Source organism: Uloborus diversus, chromosome 3, assembly GCF_026930045.1.
Source record: "Uloborus diversus isolate 005 chromosome 3, Udiv.v.3.1, whole genome shotgun sequence".
NCBI lineage: Eukaryota > Metazoa > Arthropoda > Arachnida > Araneae > Uloboridae > Uloborus > Uloborus diversus.
Window position 1 is genome coordinate 154,915,803 of NC_072733.1, and position 26,099 is coordinate 154,941,901.

The following is a 26,099-nucleotide window of genomic DNA, read 5'->3' on the forward strand; positions in this document are numbered from 1 at the left end:
CAGAAAAGTTGAATAAATGACATTAAATCAGACCACTTAGCAGCTCTGTGAATTAGTCTAGATAACTTGTGACTCACTTTTTTTTTGGTGTGGAAGAAGGCATCGAATATAATTACATTTTTAATTATTTAGATATTTTTAAAGCAAGATTTTGTTTCGGTCATAATTATTACACCAACATATTAACTACATTTTAGCAGTTTTCCCATAAATTACTTGATAAAATCATTTAATATTTTGAAAACGTTAAGCATATCATTAAATTTTGCATTTAGCACGAACTTTAATAAGTACTACTTAAAACACAATGGATAATTACTGTGTAAATTTAAGATGTAGGTGATGATGGTGGAGAAGAGCTGCTTGAAGAATCTACACTGTCTGGACGACGAGTTTGTACAATCTTTAATCGAGGACCATCCAATTTTTGATCTTCACATACATGAACAACAATACCAGGCTGTGATCCTGATGGAGGGTGCAATTCATGAGCTTCACCTACATTAAATTCAAAAAGGTGTCACTTATCTGAGCTTTAGTAAATATTAAGCGACATTTTAAAATAACTTGCACAAAAAATAGGAATTGTGGAGAAAATGTAGTAATATGCAATTGTAACAATAAGAAAAATATAAAAAAAAAACATGTGAATCCAATTGGCCCTTTAAGAAGTATAGTTGAAATGCAAAAATCTACACATTCAGAATAACTTTTTGAATCTTTTCTGCTAAATATAATGATGATTCCAAGTGCTATAATGTGAAGTTTAATTTTTTCTGCAATAAAATTATAAAAACGAGATATAGTGAATCCTGAATAAGTTGACTACTTGTGGTGCAGTACTTTAGTAGCCAACTTTTAGAGATTGATGTGTGTGATATAGCACTAATTCTGTATCTAACAAAAAGCAGTCAATTTAGACTGGTGGTCAACTTTACAGGTTTTAATGTATTAGATATCTCTTATGAACAAACATAAAGTATCCAGCTTTGAGTGTAGGATTACAGTTAAAAAGAATGTCTTATTTAGAAACATAATGGTATTATTAGATGCAAATTGGATATATTTTAAATGTTAGGGGATAACATGGTAATTTAGCATAAATCTTTGTTAAAATATCAAATTTAAATACAATTCTGTCAAAGTTTTACTGTTATTGTCATTAAAATGGATGAAATTTGCATTTTCATGTCCGGATCAGTATTAATTATATTGTGCTTTTTTTTTTTTTTTTTTTTGAACCAACACATGAGTTGAGAATGTATACTTAGTTGCAAACTGTAAAAATGCAACATGGTATTTTGTGACAATCAACAATATTTATGTTTTTAACTACCCCAAAATTACACTGAAATGCTTTAAATTAAACTTCCAGCGGAAGAAAGAATCACATGTCAATTCAATAAAAGTCATATTCTTGTACTTACACAGCTGAAAGCCATCATCTTTGACAATGGGCTTTCAATCCACTATTAATTTTGAAATTTTCTCCTTTGTTCATTTAGAAAACATTGATTAACCCTGGAGAACTCGCGAGCTAAACAGCATGTGAAAGGGGGTGCCTGAATGACCCCATAAATTAAAGTTTGCTTAATGCAATCTATACAGGAAAGTTTTAACAAAAGTTCATTGTCAATTTTTTAAATCGATATTTTTACATATAAAAAACAATTTAAGAGATGTTAAATGGATTACTACAACAGGTTTTCAAGAATTACAAATATATTTCAAAAAAGAAACAAAATAAAGAAAAACACTAAAAAGACACTAAATATATACACATATTACATATGCATTTATCACAGTCATAATTGAAATGAACTTTGAAAGGAAATTGTTCACATTTAACTCATGAGATTTGGGTTTTTTGGGTTTGGTCCCCCCCCCCCTTGGATTTGTCTTCCAATTGCTGGTTTCCTTCCAAAAAATGAATATGGTTTTTCAAATGAATGAAAAACACCAATAACGGCAGGTGCTCTTGAAAACATTTAAAAATTTAGCTACTGAAATTTGGGTTCAAATCTGTTGAATTGCACCCTTGATACTGAGCAAATTAGCTGATATAGGAATAGGAGAGAAAACTTTCATTTGAGTAAAAAACTGGCTGAGTGGAAGGAAACAAAGGGTAGCAGCTATAAGGGGAAATTATTCTAACTGGAGTGCGGTTTTAAGCGGGGTTCCTCAAGGATCAGTGTTAGGGCCTGTTTTGTTCATTGTTTTTATGAACGATATTGATAAAAATATTTCTGGGAACATGAATTGTTTTGCTGATGATGTCAAAGTTATGGGGAGTATAGAAAATGAAGAACAAGCAAATCAGCTGCAAGAGGATCTAGATCATGTTACGGAGTGGGAGTGGGCTGATAAATGGGGTATGGCTGTTAATGTTGGGAAATGTCAAGTGCTACATTTAGGGCATGGAAATAAGTGTAATAAAGTAATTGGTTTAGAAAGTTCAAACTTTTGTGTAGTTCAGAGCAGACCTTTGACTCTAAAATACGCCATACAGTGCAATAAATGGGATTGAGCTCTAGTGAGTGAAACGTCCACTCTTAAGATGACATGTCAAAAATAATGTGTCTTGCACCTCTCTTGTCTTTTTGGCCCTATGAACTGGTGTGGAGTCAAATTGAAATGTCCAGTTTACATTGCTGTGCTGAAGTGCTCTTAGGTCCACAAAAGTACAAATGCTTCTAAAATGTCTTTCTGGTTACATTTTTCCATTCATTTTATGGCCCTCACCAACAAATAACCAGAGATTTTTTTGTCACTTGTGCTGATTCTATCACTGACAAAGCCTGCCCCTTTGGGGATATTTAACATTTTCTAATGTGATTGGAAAGTTTACAGACAAAATCCTATCGTTCTGGGGTTATGAGTTGGTTGAACAGTAAATCAGTGAAAGGTATCTGTTCCAGCGCGGACTTGCAGCCCATCTCAAACATTTCAGGCATATTTGGAGTCACATGAATTTGTTTTCTTCAGCAAAAGCTTGAACTTTTTGGAACTCTTAAAGCTTCTGTTCGAGCTGTTTTTGCCCTTAGTCGCACGTATCGGTCATAAATTCCCATCTCACGAACGATTTCTCTCGTGGAAATCCAAGGATTTCATTGAACTCCCTTTTGGATAACCTGGAGATTAACTGAAATGTTCAATGTTCGTTTTTGTACACTTCCTGGACATCGACTATCATTTCCAAGCCACTTGAAGCGGCATACCGCATCAAATACTGTTTGTCAAGGCACCACAAGCAAACGAACTGTCGTTGATGGAGATAAGCCTTGAAACCAAGTAATGACCATCCTTTCTACCTCGAGGCAACAAAAAATTACTTTTGACTTGTGGCAATAGCGTAGAAATAGAATAAGATTTTGTTTCTTAAGATGAAGTTGATATGATGAGATTTTGGTCATTTTTAATTGATGGAAGTTGAATTAGATGATAAAAATAATGTAAATAGTCTCAAAAAAATGTGTTTTTTAATATAAGCTTTTTCTTTCAAGAACATCATATAAATTAATATTTCTGCATAGACAATTTGACTCACAAAGTTGAAAATGTGTTTCGAGACGGTAACATTTGGCGCCCCTGGGTGAGCCGTGGTTTACTCGTTAATACAGATGGAATTATTATGACATGGTCCCCATTGAATTTAATTTGAATGACGAATTTTTGGTTATCCTCTGCAAGATTGAAAGAGGTAAGTTACAATTGCTTACTACACTGTAAGAAGAAGAAAATACGATTTATTTGAATTTATAGAAGATTTTTTGTGAATTGTGCTAGTTGCTGATGTTTTGAAATAAGATAACTGCAATACTTTGATAACGATAATGGATGCAGTTAATAAGGCAAAACACTGTTTTTAGATCGCAAACAACAAAATAAATCAATAAAATTGATGCCAAATTGATAGAAGCAGGGGTCGATCCAGCGCCAAATTGGGGCTGCTTTGCGGCCCCTTCACAAAATTCCGCATGGCAAAAGCGGCCCCATTCACAAAATTCCGCGCCGCAGAAGCGGCCCCATTCACAAAATTCCCCATCGCAAAAGCGGCCCCATTCACAAAATTCCGCGTCGTAAAAGCAGCCCCTTCACAAAAATTTATAAAAAGGCAGCCTTTTCACAATATTTTTTAACCGCATATGTGTACGCATCTACGCGGGAGCCTCTTCCACCTTCTCCCATCTTATCTTTTTGCTTGCTGCGTGAGGTGTTTTTGCTTGAGAGCGTCAGAGGGGGGACGGGAGAGGGACACTTGTGATTGGTAGCTTGTTTTCAGGAAAATCTTAAATTTTACTTTGATTACGCAATATATATTTAGTATTAATTTGTGTTGAGTTTCAAAATCCAATTCTAAAATAACTTTACTTAAAATAAAATTATTTTACATGCTGTTTTTATATTTTTATTTGTTTTGAAGATCTTAATTTCCTTACATCGGCCATGGTAAACGAATTTTTCGCATTTTTGATGTTTACTGTACCTTGTTAAGAGGCAAACAAATAAAATTTCTTATATATTTATTAACATCATTAAATTGCAAAGTTTTAAACGAAATACCTACTCTGTAAGAACGTCAAAAGTCAAAAAATTAAACGCTGAATGCTGGTGCAGTATTATTTTGGGTTTTAATTACTTTTAAGTTTTTCAAACATATACATGGAATCTTTAATGAGTATTTCACTTCTGTGTTAAGAAATATGTGATATCTTTGAGTCTGTTCATATTGTATTTATTAGGAGTTATCATTACGTTCAGCAGCATGTGCAATTTTCATTGCTCTTAAAGTATTTGAGAGGGGCAAACAGGAAATCTGTTGTGAGACTTTCACCTTAAGAAAGTGTGCCTTGCATATGTATATTTGTAAAAAGCAATAAATATAATGTATGTGTCAAATTACGAATAAAATGTTAAGGGTCTTACTTCCCCCCTCCCCCAGCGCATTTTCTCTTGACAGCTTTTAGGTATTCTTCAAGAACTTGCAATCACCCCTGAAACCTGTCTAGGGCTTTTCCATAACGATACGACAGCTAAAAATGCTTTAATATAATCTTTTCCAAGAAAAAAATCACGAGAAGGTCTTTTTTACAAAAATAAAGAAAATTCACAAAAATATTTTGCTTTTTCACAAAAATAACGAAATTTCACAAAAATATTTTGCCTTTTCACAAAATGGGGACCCAAAAAATAAAACCTGGATCGACCCCTGAGAAGGTAACATAAAGGAAGAGGATTTAGACCAATTTTTGGCAGGATTAGATTTGAAAGAAAAAGAGCTTAATTGCCTCGACACTGAAATTCAAAAAACGATTGATTTGAAAGATTTAGAAGTTGAAATTTTAAAATGCGATGAATTTAATTCTAACATAGTAATTTGGGGATCAAAGATAAAACGCGCCAGAGAAAATTTTGAAGTTTGTTCTTATTTCATTGCTCCAACTGCGATGTTAAATGGTTTAGAAGCAGAACAAAGAATTGGAATACGGAGAAATGAAACTCCTCACATTAATTTACAGCTACTAATTATTGACAAATTTGATGGCGATCAATCAGATTGGCAAAGATTCTGGAATCAATATGAGTCTGCTATTCATAAAAATACAGATATTTCTAATGTAGACAAATTCAACTATCTATGTTCATATTTGAAAGGGGCAGCTTCAAACGCAATTAATGGATTTAGTTTGACCAATCATAATTATCAATCAGCTATCGACACCTTAAAATACTGTTTTGGAGAGAATACCATAGTTCTTAACTCTCATTTGAATAAGCTACTTAGTTTTAATGCCGTAAAAAGATCCTATGATGTTATATACTTGCATAAATTATTTGACACTTGTCAAACTGAAACAAGAAATTTGGAGTCGCTGGGAGTAACAGAAAATAGCTATGGGACCCTATACTTTGTCCACTTTTGATCAGATTACTGCCAAATGACATAATATTGGAGATAACTAAGAAATACAACATAGATGATGAATGAAAGCTTTCAGAAATAATGAAACTTTTAAAATCTGAAGTAGTAAGCCGGAAAAAGGCCGCTAATTTAATTTCAAGTTCAAGTATTCAGAACACCGAACATTTTCTCCCTGCACATAGTAAATGTGATTCACTTGAACTGTCTCATAAAACTAGCAAAAATTGCCCTTCAACTGCTTCCGAATAGTTAAACAATACAAGAATCAAGAGAGAAGAATGTTTTTTCTGTGAAGATGATAAACATTTATTGCCAGAGTGTAAAGAATTTAAGATGAAACCAATGAATCAAAAAAGAGATTTTTTGATGAAACTAGGTTGCTGCTTTGTTTGTTTTAATAAAAGACATTTAGCCAATAAATGTAAAAGCGTCATAATGTGCCGCATCTTTTCAAGACGTCATTATGAGATAATGTGTCCCGATATTAAGAAAAATATTAGGGAAAATTCTGAAGATAATGACTGTGAATTAAAGAAACATGTTGATGCGTTACATTCTATAGACTCCAAAGAGGATATCTTGCAAACTTCAGATGGTAGAATCAGTAGAAGGTAAAATCAGATGGTAGAAGAAATTTAACTATGGAGTGTTACATCTATGCTGTCACAAAAAGGAATGTCAGTATGCAAGTTGTGGGATTTAGAAATGATCGGAAGAGATCCCATGAAGAAAATTGATAATACCATTCTAAGCGATAATTATAATTAACCGTTGAAAAGTCTTGAATCTACTGGTGGAAAATTTGAAAAAATAGGACTTTGAGAAAAATATTATGAAGTTTCTGACGAATGGATTCAAGAAGGAATAACAGAAGAACTTCAAGATTCCCAGACTGCCGCAAAGATGCATTCTACAGGAAATGACTGCAACGATGTAACTGGTGATTCAAAAATGCTTTTAAAAGACAACATGAATGGGTTAAATGACGGGACTATAGGTATTGAGAAAATAGCATCAGGTGTCGGTCAAGATATGCAGCAGCAAATAAATGGAGCTGAAAGAGACTTTGCTGAGAAAGAAAATTATATTCCCGCTTAAATGGTTGGTTTAACTATTGGTCGAGATGATAAGCAAGTTATCCGAAAAGAAACTGAAACTGAATGCAAAATACAGCTTGCTTTTGACGTTGGTGGATTATCAGAAATGCTGGAAGCTGTGTCAACGACGAAGAAGATGATAAATCAAATAAATAGTAAAACAAGTAGTCCTTCTCCACAAGACCCTGGCCACATAACTGATGCTTCCTACGTTTTCGAGTTAATAATGCCTGGACCAAAAGCTAACATTTTAAGTTTTAAAAAAGAAGGAAATATGAAGAATTTACAGAAAAAAGATGATAATGATCTGAAAAATGTTCAGATGATGTTAGTTCAAGATTGTCCGCAACAAACTCCACTCGACAAACCTTTAAGAGTATCCATCTGTTCTGGTGTAGATAAACTGCTAAGCAAAGGATAAGAGATCTCTGGTGAAAAAAGGCTTTTCAAGTGAACCTGGACCGCCAACACAGGATGAGATAACGGTGCCCAAACAAGCTGTTGGTGTCATCATTCGAAAATGTGTGGCAAAAAGTATACCGAAAGAACTTAAAGTGCATCATAGTCATATCAGATGGAAGTTTAAACCTCCAGCAGCCCCATGGTGGGGAGATTTTTTGGGAAAGTCTGATAACAATCTTAAGAGCCTTCTGAGATAGAATTTAGAACTTTCATCATTGAATTACGAAGGATTTGTGAATAGGTTAGTACTTTGAGAACTTTTACAGGGCTTTTAGTTTGGCAGTCGACTGTTTCTGCTTTTATATGTTTAAGAGTTTTTAATTATTTTATGATGTATTTTGTCTATTTTAAAGGTTTATTAATTAATAACAAAATTATATTGTTTGATAAGATTTTGAGTTCGCTCAGAACTCAAGGTGGGGAGGATGATGGAGATAAGCCTTGAAACCAAGTAATGATCATCCTTTCCACCTCGAGGCAATAAAAGTTTCTTTTGACTTGTGGCAATAGCATAAAAATAGAATAAGATTTTATTTCTTAAGATGAAACTGACATGATAAGATTTTGGCCATTTTTAATTGATAGAAGTTGAATTAGATGATGTAAATAATGTAAATAGTCTCAAATAAATGTGTTTTTTAATATAAGCTTTTTCTTTCAAGAACATCATGAACTTTAATATTACTGCATAGACAATTTGGCTCACAAAGTTGAAAATGTGTTACGAGATGGTAACAGTCATTCTACTTGGTTAAACAATTTTAAAATAGCAAGTTTAAGCAAAAGACTTTTGCTTAAAATTGTAAGAAAACTGAAAAACAATACATAAACTAGGAGATATATTGTAAATTATTTTTTAATAAAGGGAGAGACAAAAATAAATAAAGACACTCATTAAAATGAAATTAGTTTACTTCCGTTTGATGATATAAATTTTGTCTGTGTTTTCTTTTGCCGCACCCTGTATACAGCTGTGCTAAGCACAAAGCAGAATCTGCTGTTGAGCTCAAGCTGAGATATTGTGTTTTAAAGTTTGGCTCTTCCATATATTTGTGTGATTCAGATTTTTTTTTTTTTCAGAATTTTTTTAAAAAATAGTTTCTGATCAAATGACCTTAAAACATTTTATTTATTAAATAAAATATGAAACAGAGAACAAGTTGGTTACAATAACTCAGTTTTGTTCAAAACTGTTGGCATAACTATTTTTACTACTGTGCCTGTTAGCATGGCCATATAGTTGACTGAAACACCAGTTTAAGTTTTGGTTCAGCTTTAGAAACCATTTCGTAGTTTTGGTTTGGGATTTCTGTTGGAAAGATAAAGAAAAACCAATTTAGTTTTGATTTGGACACTATCAAAACTAAGTAGCTTGCATTTTCAGACACTAAAGTTACATTGCAAGGAAGGGAAATCATACTTATTTTTCTTTTAAACGACATCAATCTTGTTTGAAAAAGTCAAAAATTACAATTATTATCTCAAGTTTCAAAGGCAATCTAAAGTACAAAATGCAATTGTTATGATTAGACACATCTTACCCAATATTATTGGTTGAACGACGACTTGACTTATTTCTGGTGTTTGACGAAGAAAGCTCTCAGTTAACAAAAAGGTTTTTTTTTCTAATTAAACTTACTTTTATGATGTGAATTTCTGTCCAGCAGAAAAGTAAGATGTGTGGGTTACATATATTTTTTAATTCTTAACCCTTTATTTGTTCCAAGAAACAAAAAGCTATTATGAAACCCTATTTCTATTCATTAAAAAAAAATCCATTTTTTCCAGGAAAAAATTCGGGAAAAAAAATGATTTTATACCCACCACCTCAAAATTCCTGGAAATTTTACATCTCTGAACAAGGCAGGCAGTCTTTAATTTAAAAAAATTTAAGTACTTTTTAATTAAATGTATTATTTTAAAGTTATGTGCACTAGATGGATGGTATTGAGACATAAAAATAAAGAGAAAAAAAATCAAAATTTCTTATTATTTTGTTAGTTTTTGGTTATCTTTAAAAATAAAGCATAATTAGTAAAAGTCATTCCAGTATTTTTAAATATGATGAAATAACATGCAATACCTTGTACATTTAGGTCATAGGGAACTTCAATTGTAGCGATTGATTTTGTTGCTGCAAAAGAAGTCTTTATAACAACCATGGACTCTACTATTCTTTAATATGTATTCAAATTTTATTCAGTAAATTTAATTTGTCCACTGCTTGAACAATTATCTGAATCTTCAGTGAATCTACATAAGGTAGATTGATTAACCTCTTCACTGTGAGAACTTCTTCGCCAAAAAAGGTCCTTTTTTGCGTAAACATTTTGAAGAGAAATGTTCACTTCCCAGCAATGCATTTGGTTCCGGGACCTCCTGGGTTGCTACTCCTTTCGTTTTACAAAGGAGCTTCTGCTTGATCAATCTAGCCATTATGGAGATCCAGCGCGCGATAGTTTCTAAAGAGTGGGAGGGAACGCTGTCCCTGAGGTGCAAGGGGTAGGTTGACGATGACAGCTGGAATGTATTCATTTTACTTTCTCTTTTCTTAGGTTTGTTCTGGGAACCATTTTGAAATTCTCCTAGCTTCAAAAGGACCTCTAAGCATTTTACTACGAAATTTCAAAATATTTACTAATGTTCAGACAGACGTTATATATTTTGTAAGTGCTAGTCAACTAGCTTAGTTATTGAAATTTGCTGTTCAACTTTTAAAACTGCGCAATAAAATCAATTTAATTTAAAAATTAAAAAATTAAGATTTTAAAAGAGAAACAAAAATTCATGGAAGTTGAAATAACTTTCCCTTACCACAAACTTTAACATGAAGTTCTTTATATTCTATGGATAATTAGATTGCTTATTAAAACTGTGGAGCTTAGTATTTGCCGCATGATTATACTATGATAAGCAATGTTATTTTATTTTTTACAAATTAACGGTTTGTAGTTTTGCTGCATAAATTTTAATATGGTAGCCAAAAGCTGGGGCATTAACTTTCATCACGTATGGCTTGAGTCAAACCTATTTACTTGGGTGTGCTAGTGTTTCCTTGGTTCCAACCAACTTAAAGCCAAAGTTTTCTAGCAATGAAATTCAGACCGAAACATTTAAAATTTATCCTGTTCTATATTAATAATTTCAAGCCGGCAAAAAATTCAATAGCAATTGCATTTTTTTTAAACGATGAACTTGAATACTTCGTATATGTTATATTGTCATTCGGAACCGACGTCCACAAATTTACAATTGAAGAAGAGTCTGTGTACAAAATGTAACTATAGATGGGGCAAACCTAACCTGGCAGCATTTTGAAGGCTGAGCAGATCCTAATGACAATATCACAACGCTATCAGGTTAGGTTTACCTCAACTGCAATTGAAATCAAAATCATATGCAGGATCCGACTAAAATATGTGGGGAGAGGGGCGTAGATAGACCTTGATGCTCTCCCCCCCCCCACACTGCGGGGTTGTCATGTGCACGACTGGGTCTAGCCATTGGCTAAATCAAAATCTTAGCCACTTGGGAGCATTTCAAAAGCAGAAGCCGTAGGCTACGGCCCAGTTCCCAGATGGTAATTCTGATTACGCCAGTGACTGCTACAATACTTAAGCACCAAATTGATTTTTCTTTCAACCTTCTTTGACCTGCGGGCCGGCAACATCTTATTAAAATGACTCCCAGACCGATCAGTTTTTTTTCTTCTCTTATTTATTATTATTTTTTTTAATATGAAAAAAAGAAAATGACTCGCAGATTCTGAAAAATCTGCTAAAAACACTTTTGGACCGGAGAATCTCCCCCCCCCCTTCCCTCCTCCACCTTTTCTTACTTTGTTTTTTTCTCAAAAAAAAAAAAAAAAGTAAATTTATGACTCGCGGATTGTTGAGGAAAAAGTCAGTGGGCAACTGAGTTTTTTTTTTTTACTACATATTAAAGATTTGTTGCAAAACATTTTATAGCAAAGGTTGTAGATTACTTATTGTTGTAACAACTATCCATAAGTGAGCATTTAAGAAAAATCAGACAATGTATATGATAGCATTTGCTATGTAGCCCGATGAGGATTCACACAGCAGGAAAAATTTTATTCCAAATCGAGCACGTTTTTTTCGGCATGTACTGCTTCCATGCTAACCTTCCTTTGTACGGAAGCAGAGACTCGTCTGTACAAATATCCCGCTCAAGAATGTAGCAGGGTTTGAATTTTTAAAATTAATGTTGAGAAACACTTTCAATTTTTCTCAGTTGCTTTGGTTCGGGGGGGGGGGGGCAATTAGAAACATCAATTTTACACCAGCCACAAACATTGGCTAAATTGTCATCTGCGCTGTTTTCTCCATCAGAAGATTCTTCGTCATCAGAATAAATACTATAATCAGAGCTGTCGTTGCTCGAATAACCTGCATCTGACATTATGAAGCATATATGTATTCTCTGAGAAAAAAATGTTCTAAATGCATCGAATGTTCAACAAAGAATGAAGTCCTTCTCGTTGTAGATACAACAATGTAGCAACTGTGAAGTGCGCATGCGCAGCCAGTATACACCTTATCAGTCAGACATTGCACCCATGAAAAGCAAGAGCAAAGAATTAATCCCCTTTCAAAAGAAAACCTGAACTATTGTAGAAGAATCAACATGGGAATTCGTGCTTGAACGAGCATTAGAATCTAGTTTCTACGATGAGAATTAGTACTCGAAAAAGCTCTGGGTTGTGTTTGTATATGTTTAAACTAATGCATATATATTATACGTGTATATATAAGTAAGAGGGGAAAGCATACATTTTTGTATTTTTATCCTTTCTTCTTTCAAACTATTGAAATTTGTTCTAGTTTCTTAATTTTTCATATTCATGGCTAAATGTCCCAAATGGTGAAAATTTGATCATGATAAAAACTAAATTGCTTGGAATCGGTTGCAACATTTGTTAAAAGGGAGGAGAATAAAAAGGGGAGGGGAGTAACGAAAAGAGCGTATAAGAAGTATTCTTCTCCTAATATCGATCCATTTTATGTGTATAATCAAAGCATCATTTAATTTTTCTTGTTCATATTTACTGAAAATATATCGTGCATTGTAGGAATATTGCTTCGTTTTGAATATATCCAAGATTAGTTAAATAAATATCTTTGTGTCAAAAAGTAAAATAAGAAATGACAAAACGTCAAAAAGCACAAATTACAGATTACTCCAGACACGTGCTTCGGCGTTTCAAGGAAACGCCTTTTTCAATGCAAAAAAAAAAACAGTAGCTTTCGGATGTCTTTTCCTCCACAAGCTCATTTCTTTTGCGTAGAAAAAGGCGTTCCTTGTAACGCTGAAACACGTGTCTGCAGTAGTCTGCAATCGTGCTTTTTGACGTTGTAATTTCTTATTTTACATTCTAAATTGTTTACTATATGCAGTAGAAGTAGAACCTTGCATTTCCGAATCTCCGGATACTCCGAACAGATTTTTTTTTAAAATTATAATTGAAAGTATTACCGGAAAAGAACTAAATGTGCTAAAGGAAGAAAAAGAATTTTTCAGTACATATTGATTTGAAACACATTGGGGGAAAAAAAACCGCAATACAGGATTACCTCATTTACCTTTGACAAAAAATATTAAAAGAAACTTTACTTGAAATTTACTTTACACATTAAAGATGTTTTGAGGTGAAGAGACAGGCGGACTTTTTATTGGTGAAGTGATGATACTGTTGACGAGGAAAAAATATTATTCCTTAGGTCTCATAAACATAATGTCTGTTCGTGAAACCTAGAGTCTTTTACTATGTTTCACTGATTTTAAATATTTTTTTCCTATAGCAGAACTATATTTTACTTTTTCAGCTTCAAAATGAAAAGTGAGAATATTCTCTGATCAATTTCTTCTAAAACCAGTCATCTTGTGTTGAATGTATACTAGAAATAAAAATGGGATTGATTATTTATGGAAAAGTGGATAAAATGGATATTTCTTTGCATCGGTATTCGATGCAATGAGATTTTACTGTATTATTTACCGATTTTTTTTTTATCATTGATTAAATTTATTATTATTTTATTTATTTATTTATTTATTTTTGACATTTTTTTGACTTAAGATTTTCTATTCAAATTCACCAGCTGTTCCTGAATCTTGCTATTATAAAACTACACATTCCATAATTGTGTTTGTGGCAAAGAAAGGAGGGCTAATGGAATGCACTGATACAACAGCGAACCTGTTTCCGTCTTCATTTTTCTCTCTTGGGAGTGTCTGAAGTCTTTTATTCGCATCGCATTCTAAGCTTTTCTGAATTGGGGGAAATCTGTTTGCACCCCCGAATCTTTTTGGGGTGCAAACAGCTCACACACATGTGTTGTATTTTCTACCTTGTCACTCTATAATAGTAAAAGTGACGCGATGTGATAACTGTTGCTTTTTAAATCTTATTTTTTTTTAAAGGAAAAACAGGAAGAACATATTGAATAGAAGGAAAACTACTAGCCTCAATTTGGGGTTTGGGACCACAAAAAGCAACAGCATAAGTAAAGGTGGTTTTGAACGAGTTTACATTACAATTTGCATTATTTTTACAATAGAAATCCAAATATTTCGGGGGGCAGCATCCCTTTCTCTTCGTTCCCCTAAACTACATCATTGCCGATTGATACGTTTAATTGATTCACGTTTTGCCGCGATTTTACATTTTTTGCACTAAGTTTAGTTTACACAAACTAAAACGCCGCACAAGTTTAGATTCAGCTGACTCTTTGTAATAAAATGAAAAAACATCCTACTATATTATCTCTCTGTTTACATATATTTATAATCAACTAGTATGAGGGACAACTGCCCCTTTTCTTTCAAAAGAAAAGGTTCTTATTATTTTATAAAAATTAAAAAAATGTAGCATCGAATTGAAAGAAGTACCATAGACCATTAGTGCCAATATTTGAGATCGTGCCCCGGACATTTTAAGAGAAGGTCAGTTATTCAATAATGACGTTAAAATTAAATTTTAGAAAAAGTCACCTGTAGAGGCACCGCCTACTTAGCCCCCCCCCCTCCCCTCATGTATCTCCAACTTTTTTGTGCACCAGCTGTTTATGTTCTCTCTAATTATATCTTTATCTCTCGCACTCTTGCAAGGAAAGAGACACAACTCAAAATTTGAAAAAAAAAAACGTACTAGATATTTATTTTAAATCTAAATTTAATGCTTTTTTTTTGCCAACAAAACTCGCACAATACTCCTGGCATATGTCGAATTTCTCGGGAAGAAAAAGAATTTCCGACCCCGCAATGCGAAATAATTTCAAGTCGTCAGGATGCATCTCACCCCTCCTAGGAGCTCTGAAACATTTTAACTAAGGCACCCTGCATATATAATAATTCATCATGTTTCTCAGCAGTTTTTCCGGTCGAGCTTTACCTAGGTGTATGAGAAGCGTTTCGCAATTTCACCTTAAAATAATTAATATTTTCCTTTGAAAACATTTGCATAAAAGGTGCAATATGAAATATTTTTCTTTTTCAAATAAAAACTTGAAGCACTTGGTGATTTATAAGATTAACAACGTTTAAAACAGCACTAATTTGCAAAACAAGTTGCAGACAGAAGGGGATTGCAGTGAAGAGGAGGATTGCAATGAGAAACTTGTAATACAAGATGTGAGCTTTGGATGTTATGAGGTAATCATCACATCCAATCAAATTCATACCTAAGTTTTAAAAAAATTTGTTATGAAAAAGGTCTTCTTTGCTCCCCCCCCCCCTTCCCCTTTTTCCGAAACATGCGACTGAAGTTTTTGGTAAACTTGTGCTGTTTCCAAAGTTGTTGATTTTTTCCCCATTTACTTTTTAGCTCAGATATTTATTTATTTCATACTAGGAAATTTATTAAGAACTTGACGGAAAAGCATTCTGTAGAGCGCAAAACAGATATTCGTATAACAAGTTAGAATTTTATCTTGAGAGGGGTTTGTCGTAATAGTTCGTAAATAAATGTATTTTAGAAGACTTGAATTGCAAATATTAGTCCAAGTTCAGGATTAATTTTAAGTGATAAGTATTGTAGATACCTCGAATGTTTAGGAGAGCACGCTGAACACATTGAATTTGCTCTAAAAACCTTTCATACTTCCTTTTCAAGAGTTGACAAAGCATAAGGGTTTCGTGCTGGTATTACATACTTCATAAAAAATAATTTAATTAATGTAAAAGTATGCATTTTACACCAATAAGCTCGTATCTTTTTTGCTTTGAAAAACGGGCTTAAAACTCCAAAACAAATGTCAGCATTTTTTTTTTTTTTGGGACTTTGCATTTTTTTAAAACCAAAATGGTGCTTGTAATTCATTATTTTAAACCGCTTGTAAACATGTTCTTTTTTTTTGCAAACATTAAAATTTAATTTTACGGAACTGTGATGTGTGACAAGAAAATTTTCCTCTCAATTCTGGATTTAGCGCAAAAAATCGAAAAGAATTAATCATCAAAAAATAAGATACATGGCATAACCCACATTATTAGATCAAGTTTATATTCCATCTGACAATGGTGTCACTCAGAGTTCCTAGGGACGCTAGTGCCATGAACTTTCATTTTATAAGAGAAATTAAATTTATGATATTTTTGAAAAAGTATCATTGACAGGTTATTTATATTTGAACAGATTAATTAAGATTTAATGCTGGCACGCTAGTTATACTTTTATATTTATTTCAGACTAAGATTTCTAATCCCGATCTTTTTGTATTTGATAATTAATTATAATGAAAACTTCATTTTCAGCATTTTGCAAAAATATTCATTTTTAGTACTACCTAATTTTAATCCAAAAATACACAATTTCTGAGTACACATCCATTTCAAGCAGCGTTAGGATGAACTTACTCATAGCTCTCGAACACGTGCACCTGTCCAGTGAGCGGAAATAAGTTAGATCGACAACTCACTCTCCACCTACCCGCGGTTGCTCCTTTTTCGGAATTTATCTTAAGACACCCGCGGTTAGTTGCTTCGAGTATTGCAGGAAAGTCCACTGCCCCTACTCAAGGGGCTCGGGCTACACAGTTAAAGGCACATAAACCTCACCCCGAGCTCAGCTCGGGCTACGCAGTTAAGAGGTTAAATACTTATGCTACTTTGAAAGCTAATACTATTGTTATCAGACTATAAAACACATGTTGAAGTTTTCAGCATCATTTCTTCATGAAAAATCATTAGTAAAGAAACATTTACATCTCTCTGACTAAGATTAAGTTAAGCAATCATTTTCAACAAACTAAACTTGGTGGAAATTTCAAGTAAGACAAGCTCAAGTTTTAACATGTTCCTTCACTCAAATTGGATGTTAATAAGGAAGATTCAACAAAAATTAAAAGTTCAAAATATACAGGGTGTCTAAAAAGTTCTTAACACAATATTTAAAAAAGACTCATAGAAATGCAACAAATTGTTAAATGAACATGCAGTTTGCACAAGAATGCTTCATAAGTTCACAAATATTTTTTGTAGTCATAAAATAATCATGAACTGGGGAAGTATTACACAAACTGCATATTCATACCCCCAAATTGCTGCTTTTATTTGAATTTTTAAATGAGTCAAGGACTTTTTGGACACACTGTAGAACAGAATATGAAGATAAATGAATTGTCTAATACTTTTAATTTAGAGCTTAAAAATGGCACCTGGAGTAAGTTTTGCAAGGGCAGACAGAAGATCATAATTTATGCATGGTCGTGCTTCATCAACTGGCTCCCATCCAACAGGTGGTGAAGCAGGAGGAGATATAAGAAACTGACGAACAGGTGAAGGAGGTTGAAGGTATGAATCTGATGCTTCGCCATCCTTATTACCAGTAGATGCAATCGGCTATAAAACAGAGAAAAGCTTGTTACTTTCTTAAAACATTAAACAAGTAAAATAACATAGTAATCAGAAATGCAATAGATATCTGCTTAACATAATACATCCTACACATCCCACCAGAATGTGTATGAATGGCAAACTAATTTTTCAGAAATTTTTAGGAGAATTCGGTTGCACTTTTATGCTTATATAGAGATATTCAAAATCAGATGCAGAGTTAAGCTATTGAAAGTTTGATGCAAAAATAAAAACAAGTCAAAACGTACAAAATTTAACTTTTTATATAGGCCCTAGGTCCCCGTATTTATATTCAAGGAAATGATCTCCATTGAAAATGCAACACTGAAAGTTTGAGATCAGTATCATCAATATTCCAATGACCAATATGAAATGCAGCGTTTTGTGCCTTACATCACTTTACACTCCCCATCAATGACACCTTTTGGGGAGAAATATAGCGGTTAACAAGGGTTTAAAATTATATGTATGCATTGTACAGCTGGGCGATATAAGAATTTCTACATCATGATGCATCCCCTTACACTGCAATGTTAAGATTCATCACAATGTACAAATCCTTTTTTTCTAAAGAGTTTTACTGCTTGATTGAATTTTACAGAATACATTCAAGATGAAAAAATATAAATACTACTAACACATTCTAGCATTAGCAAGAAATAGTCACAAGAAGAAAAAAAAGAGCATTGAAAGTGCAAGATAGCAACAGATATTTTTGAGATTACAATTTAACCTATTTTTTCAATGCAAAAAGATGTGAGCTTATGGAAGCAATCTCATTTCCTTGCATTTAAAATAGGGTAACTCAAAGCACCAAACTCCATGCATGCAATCTTTGTTGCCAGCTTGCGATTTAATCATTGCCTTCTTTCTTTTTTTTCTGTGAGTGATAATATGATGAACTTTGTTCATCATATAATCTTTCACTGAAGATATTATATATTTTCTGTTAAGAGCTTTAAAATAATTTCACTCCCTGCAAGTTTTGGGAAAAGTGAAGGGTTTTGATCACTTGTGACACTTTAAAACAGAGAGCCCCGAACTTAACTTGAATGTTTGGGAGAGGGTGATTTTTTAATTTGCCAAATGATGCTCTAAATATTACCAAATGATAAAATTCGAGCATGTGAACACAAATAGGTATCTAATGAAAAGATACATTAAACATAATTTTAAAAAAAAGAAAACAATTTCACAGCTCAGTCTCCAAATTTAACAAATCATCAGAAAAAATTGTTGATGAAGAACATTTTTGGTAGGTCAGAGTGACCTCCCATCAGGGCGGTCCTGCTTCCACCAGCGTTTTGTAACAATTAAGAGATTAAAATGGCAATGATTGTAAACTGGTGTCTGTACATCGGTGATTGGATTTTTATTTGGTGCGGTATTGATGCATTGGTTAAGAGAAAAATTCTAAACTGGCTTAACGATGTAAGATGTACACCAGTTTTTTGCAATGCATCGCCCAGAGTGTGGTTCTTCAAATTGTTCGAGGTTTTGTAGTGAGTTTTTGCGTATCATAGCATAATATTTGCATTTATTTTTGAATAACATTGAAAAATATAAATATTTTGTTTTTTTACTTCGACAATCTATCATTCTTCTGAAAGGGTGATAAGTACCAATCTCATCTTCTGTATGGTCCCTTAAAACTTTGAACTCAAATACCTCCTTGTGTTTTGGTTGTACAAATGGCAGGTATTTTGTGTTAGAAATATTTTTCAATGCAGATCATTTCCCTAAATATAAATTAGGTGACCTATGGCTTGTACAAAAAGTTAAATTTTGTGTTCTTTGACTCATTTTTATTTTGGCTTCAAATTTTCAATATCTTAACTATGCATCTGATTTTGAACATTTTTGCAACTGGAAGTATGCATCTAGGACTAACGGTTGTGAAAATAGAGGTCTTGCAGGTTAAACCTGAACACCCTGCATAATATGCTTTAACATTTATTTACTAAAAAAAAAACACACCAATATAATTTTTATTAGTGTAATTAGCACTAAGAAAAGACACTGTCATCTTAACTATAGTTTAAATTAGGTTTATAAGTTGAAAATTAAGTATTTCAAATTGTAAAAAAAAGGGCCAATTACATCCAGGAATATTCAACAGCAGAAAATTTCAAGTTAAACAATAAGCTTCTATGTCACACACATTTTTTTGGGAAGCAAGGGATGAGAAAAATATAGTTGTATTTTAGCTCTTTAGGCTTTTTACAGTTCAAGAAGTAATCATAAAAAGGACAAATTGGAAGTAGATGCTAACAGATGCTGCTCAATTACACGCAATGCTCTAAAATTGAGTTAGCCTATTTTCCACATGCATATGATATATCAGTGGAGCCATTGGGTCTTGGAAGGGCAGACATGCTATAGAAGCGCCATCTATTAAGGCTCAGAAGAACTTATTTCCTTTTACAGACAAAAATCTTTATAAATTATGAAACAAATGTAATAAAATAAAAATCTAACGAAAAATGGGATAAATTGATACTTAAATGCAGAACTGAGAGAAATACTCAAAAAACTGGAGAGTTGGATGGTCTGCCATATAATACTTGTGATTCCCACTAGTAGCATTAGAAGATCTTTGGCGTGTTTTTTTGTTGTGAAACCTACATACATTTTGATTGCAATTTTTATTTGCTAGTATGATTTTGCATAAAAATTTACAATTTTTTTTCAGGAAACATCAACAAAAACGAAGATTAGATCTCGTGGAGCAAAATCTTCTGGGAAATATTAGAAAAAAAAATCACGCAAAATTGAAAAATTTCCTCATTTTTCTGTGAAATTTTTGCATATGCCATTTTTCCCGACAATTTAAAGTTTTCCCGAAGCATACCAAACCTCTCGTAATATAGATATAAACATTATTACAGTGGTAAATAACTTATTCTAGAAAAAAATTAAAATTTGCTTGCTTCAATGAAATTTGAAAGCATCAAGTGGGTGTCAGCCTCCCCCCCCCTCCCCTTATCCCTCCTCAGCCAATATCCCAGATTTGCCTCATGAATAATGCTCACAATTAAAAACTGAAAATCTTGCAAGTTAATACAAAAAAGGGAAAGATCTATTTATAATAAATATATACTAAACATTACCTGAGCGAAGTAACAGTTAACAACACTATCTCCAATTTTTGTTTGATGACATTGAATTCTAGCTTTAGCTGCAGCAGTCGGGTTTGTGAAATTCACACGCACTCGACGAAAGCTTTTGAAGTATTGAAAAGATGCTCCTTCATCAAAATGCTGGAAAATTTCTTCAAATTCAATCTGAAAAATTAAGACATCAATTTACTGCATTAAATTAATGTTTGCAATTAATTTTTTCATAACAGGTTTTTTTTTTAAAAGTAATTTGCACTTTCTGGATTTAAAAAAAAATAGAAATGTAATTTTAAAAAAATAATTTTTCTTTTACAAATCTTTTTCTTAAAATTTAACCCTGAAGGATGCATGGGGGTTATTTTATGAACCCAAGCTCTGGGGAAATTATAATTCCCAAAAGTAGCCGCCAGTTCATTCTTTTCTTATTAGTAGTTGAGTTTGGTCTACCAATCTCTCTTTTGTAAATAGTTCGGAAGTATTTCTTGCATTTGTGCTCTATTAATACAAGTTTATTCAGTTACAGGGGTCATAATGACCTGACACATTCCTCAGTTTGTACCACAGACCAACAATTTTACTTAGCCAAAAATGTTAATTTGTGCCTAACCTTCCCATTCTGCACTGAAAGACTGCCTTTTACAAAGAAAGAAGTGAGCACAGAAGAGGATGTGAAACTGATCACTTGAAGTTTTTGAAAGTACAGTCGGACCTCCATATATCGAAGTAGCAAATTGCAGGGAAAAAATTCGATATATAGAAATTTCGACATATAGAAACAATCGTATTTTATCATAAAAATATCCTAAAACATTAAAATTAAAGCTAATTTTCGTGCATGAAACCCAATTTCTAATTTATACGAGCATTGGATTAAACGAAAGTTAATAACTGAAAAAATAACAGAAATTACATTTTTGTGCCTTCATACATCTTCATTCTTCGGCAGTTCAACTTGATTCGCAACATGAGGGGATTTTCGTTCTGACAATGTAATCGAAAGACAAGTAAAAAATCAATCTACTTAACTTGAATGATTTTTACTGAAGCTAAAAAGACTAGGAATGATAATCAACAGACAAAAAGGATAACTTTAAACTGATTTTACAATGTTACTGGTTACAACTAAGATTTGAAATGAACTCGAGGGAATTTAAGAACTCCAGAACGGAACAACTACCTATCTATACTCACCCCTCAACCTCAGATTCCTTATGAGTTTCGTAGCAACCTTTAGTGAACATAATGTTCTCCCCCAACCTTCATTTTTCATCAGATAAACAGTCTAAAGCGGAAAAAAAAACTTCGAATATCTCGAAAAATAATTTCGATATATAGAGATTTTTTCGATATATAGAAACAGTTTTTCTATGTAATGAACATTGAAATTTGCTGCGATTTCGATATATAGAAAATTTCGATATGTGGAAGTTCGATATATGGAGGCTCGACTGTATATAGGATTATTTATAGTAGTTTCATTAGATATTTCAGAAAAGTGCAGCTCAACCTTACTTTTCTTGAAATTCAAACCCTACTTCAAAGTTGCATCCATACAAAAAAAGAATTGGTTGTTTGCATACATTGTTTGTTAAAATTGTATTAGATGACGTTCGATCAATGAAGAAAATGAAGCTAAAAAATTTTTAAAGGAGAATTTTTTAGATCACGGATATTTCAGAGAATTAGTGGCGGATCCAGACTATGGATCTGGGAGGGGAACTTTTTTAGTAGTAATCTTTAAGGGGGGGGATGCAAAATTACTCAGAACAAAAACACCATAAAAATTGAGTTTTACAACTTATTTTCTGCTTCTTAACGCTTCTTATCAAAAAATTTCATGCTTTACAAATTCTGTTAGTGCATTCTCAGATAATAATTTAAAAATCTGTTTGTTCCAGTGTTGTATTTTTAAGTGTTGAAAAAACATAATATTTGCAGCAAAACATTATTGATTTTGAAACATAATTAAACCATTACAATATGCAACACATCTATATGTATACACATTCATACATAATGTGACCAGATTTTTCAAGCTAAAAATCAGGACACATGACAGGGGGGGGGCAGAGTAGTTTTTTTCCACAGGCTTAATATTTTACGGTACAGAAAAATCCAAAGAAATAACTCAAATGTACCAATAAAGAACTCAAGTTGAAAATAATTTAATAGTATTGATGTAAAGAATATTGCATCACACAACAAATTTATTAATCAAAATTATTATTTTCAGTTGTACTTGCTGTTAGAAGAAATTTTAAGAAGCAAATTCTTGTTGCTTTTCAGAACATTAAGGAATTCCTTGCATGAATAAGAAAAGTTAATTTTAGTTAAAAGAAGACTTTTTAAAGTGGCAACTGATAATTGCGTTTTTTAAGATGTCCAAATTTTATTCACAAATTAAAATGTTCTTTCGGGGGACTGTCCCGCCAAAAGCGGGACGTCTGGTCACATTAATTAAAGAATAACATTTTACATGGCGTTCTTATGTTTACTGACAGCAAAAAATCGAAAAAGCGTTTAAAAAATCTAGATTGTATGTTGTATTTCTTGTGGGACGGAATTTAAACAAAGAAAGCGGGACTTTTTCGACAAAGCCGGACACTTTGGCGGGACATTCCTGCAGCGGAAACAGTAAGAAAAAAGCGGGACGTCTGGTCACATTATTCATACACAACTATGTATAATGCCCCTACAAGCATTTTTCATGCTTTATAAATCTAAATAAAAATTGCTTGCATGTGCCCCCTTTTCCCCTATATACTAGTGAGGTAAAATTTAAAATATCATGAAGAATATCGTTTAGATTTTGTTCTTCAATTTTTTTCAAATGGCATTACAGCCACTTTGCCAAGTTAATATATTTCATTACATCCTATTTTACTTTATTCTGGAATTTATAGCTGCCAACCTCATGATTAAACAAATAAGAGACTAAAAGAAACAATTAGGTGTACCAAATGTAGGCTGAAATGGAATTGGGAAAATTTAAACTTAAAAGTACGAGTACACCAATAGTACAGATCAAAACTCCCAGTGTTGAACACAAAAAGCCAGTTGGTTGAAAGTAATGTAACGCCGTTTGGGGTTATCATTGCCTGTCATAATTTCCAGTGTCAATCACAAATTTCCCCGAGTTTTTCGGGTTTTCTGGTAATATTTTTAAATTCCCTGTTTTCCAGGTTTCCAGAGTGAGTAGAAACCCTGTTAACGCTAGAAAGACGACGTTTACCGTATATCTAGAAAGACTAGCAGCGGTCATTTTGACCGCTATACTGAAAAATGTGAAAATGATTTATTTTCTGGATTTTTAATCATAGGAAAGATGTGTTTTGATGCATTATAAATTTATTTAACAATTTAATCATAATATAACCTGTAAAGTAGTCTGAGACAGCTTTTTTTTTTCTTTTAATTTGATTTAATGTTCTATCAAGAGAAAAGCATATATACAGTAAGTAAATGATATTGCGAAAGATTAAATTTGTACAAAATAGGGGACAATTTCTAAGCATGTAATCACTAACAAGTACTTTCAACCATTCATGTGATTCATTTCTTAAATGCATAAATATCATAATATACTTAAATTACTCTTTTTTACAATATTTACAAATAATCATCTTTATCACTTAGCCTGTACATGAGCCAAAGTGTCTTTTTGCAATCAGAACAAATAATCATAGTTTTATTTCTGCATTATTTCATTTGACATTGTTTTTGTTTTTTCTCTCAGGTCTACTTTATCATCATCTTTTTGTGTAATGCTAGGTTTCGAAAAATTAACGAAATCAATTGATGAAAGTGCGTTATTTTCATCACTAGGAATGTATTCCTCCCCAGATAATTCAGACTATGCTAACTAGAATCAATTTCGGGCAAATCCTGCAACAGTTGCAGGAATTAATTTTTTGATAAGTTTTCCTTTAGAATGGACCGTCGCAACATCATAAAGAGAATAATTAAGCTGGACCTTTCAAGAACATCGAAGGAAAGAAACGCCTATGTTTCAAGCCAAACACATGTTTTGGTGCACAAAATAATTCCAGCACAAGTTTTTAGAATCCACCTGTTATAAATTAATCCTTTTTCAAAACCAAAAGAATATTATGTGTCTGGTCCCGTGCTTTTCAAAGTCACCTTTCTCAACTTTGCCCCCTGTTATAACAGCAGAAAAAAAGAAGCACGTGACCATAGGTGTTTCGCATTTTCCTAACGGTTCAAAGAACTGCACCTGACCAGCAGATGCTACTCAAACACACTAATTACAAAAGAATGCTATTCACCCTGAAAAATAACAAAAAATCCATAGTGCACATATCTGATAAGAGAAAAGTGAACAAAACCGGAAGCATAAATAACAGCGGTCAAAATGACCGCCGTCAGTCTTTCTAGGTATAAACACTCATAGGGACTGTAATAATGGGCCTAAAAAAATAAAATTTACTTTTGTGAGATCTTAATAAATAGTTAGGAAAAGTCAATAAAGGGAAAAGGGTTTGAAAACAAAAGGCAGTAAATATGAGCGTTTGAAAATCGTTTGCGGTCAAAATGACTGCCTCCGTCTTTCTAGTGTTAAGTGACATTCATTAATGAAGGATTTAAACGCTCTCCCCTTTGAATTTTTTGAAATAGTAATTTTTTCATTTTCAGATTTCCAACAGGAGCCTTTGGGTCCTTGTTGTAATTGACGTCTTCAACAAGTGATGATCGTCCATATTTGGTAACATCAGAGGTTGGGCAATTTTTCAAAACTAAAGCTCCAAAACAGCAATCTTAAACGATTCTCAACGTTGTTAGAATGTGAGTTGAAATGTTGTTCTTCCCTGGAAATTTATCGAAATAGAAGCCCTGAAAACACGAAATTTGAGATGCTCTTTAAAGATTTGGCACAGAATGGGGACTTCCGAAGCGTAGCATTATGATGACATTCTTATTTTTAGACCGAATAGGAAGAAAAAAAAAAAGGTGGAGGGGGGGAGGAAAGAAATAGGAGGTATAGGATGTAATTAACTGATAAATAATCCTTTACAATTGAAAAATTTTATTTCAAGGTTCTTTTCAAAAGAAATTTAGATTTTTTTCACTTCATTATTTTTTTCCCCTAATTAAAACTTCGTTTTCCCAAGGTATGTTCTATTCTTCTCTTCAATTATAAAAAAATTTTCTCAAAAACATTTTATTGAGCCTTCTGGAGGAGGGGGCACGGATCCTGTGCCATGAATACAAAAGACAGTTTAATCATGTTTGTGTTTTTAAAAAAAATATTTTAAAAGATTACTGGAAAACAGATACAAAAAGTAAATACAAAAATTTGGGAGACTGGAAATGGCCCTTAAATTGAACAACGAATGGGAAGCTGTATTGTGCTATACCAATTAACCTTTAAAAATAAGTACGAGGAAAATATTTACTCAGTCCCTGAACTGGAATTTGAAAGTAGTTAATTTCTCATAGTCTTATAACTTAGCATAACTTATAACCTATATCGGACCCCTTTATTTTTGAATTTTTCTATAACTATCTTCACACTCCTGCAGTGCCGATCTTCAAATTTTCAGAGCCGGAGCAAAACCTAAAATCTGCCACCCTTGACCTTTACCCATCTTCTTTTAAATTTTA

The 26,099-nt window shown here is 32.8% G+C and overlaps 1 protein-coding gene across 1 annotated transcript in view; it reads right to left on the reverse strand.

Moving 5' to 3' along the window:
- Positions 1-328: 328 nt before the first annotated feature.
- Positions 329-26,099, reverse strand: part of LOC129218445 (calcipressin-2-like) — a 31,722-nt gene continuing 5,951 nt past the window's right edge. The window contains exons 2-4 of the mRNA XM_054852717.1: positions 20,469-20,642; positions 17,160-17,343; positions 329-498 (exon numbers count right to left, since the gene is read on the reverse strand). Coding sequence (XP_054708692.1) covers positions 329-498; positions 17,160-17,343; positions 20,469-20,642 — 528 coding nt within the window. The remainder of the gene's footprint in view (positions 499-17,159; positions 17,344-20,468; positions 20,643-26,099) is intronic.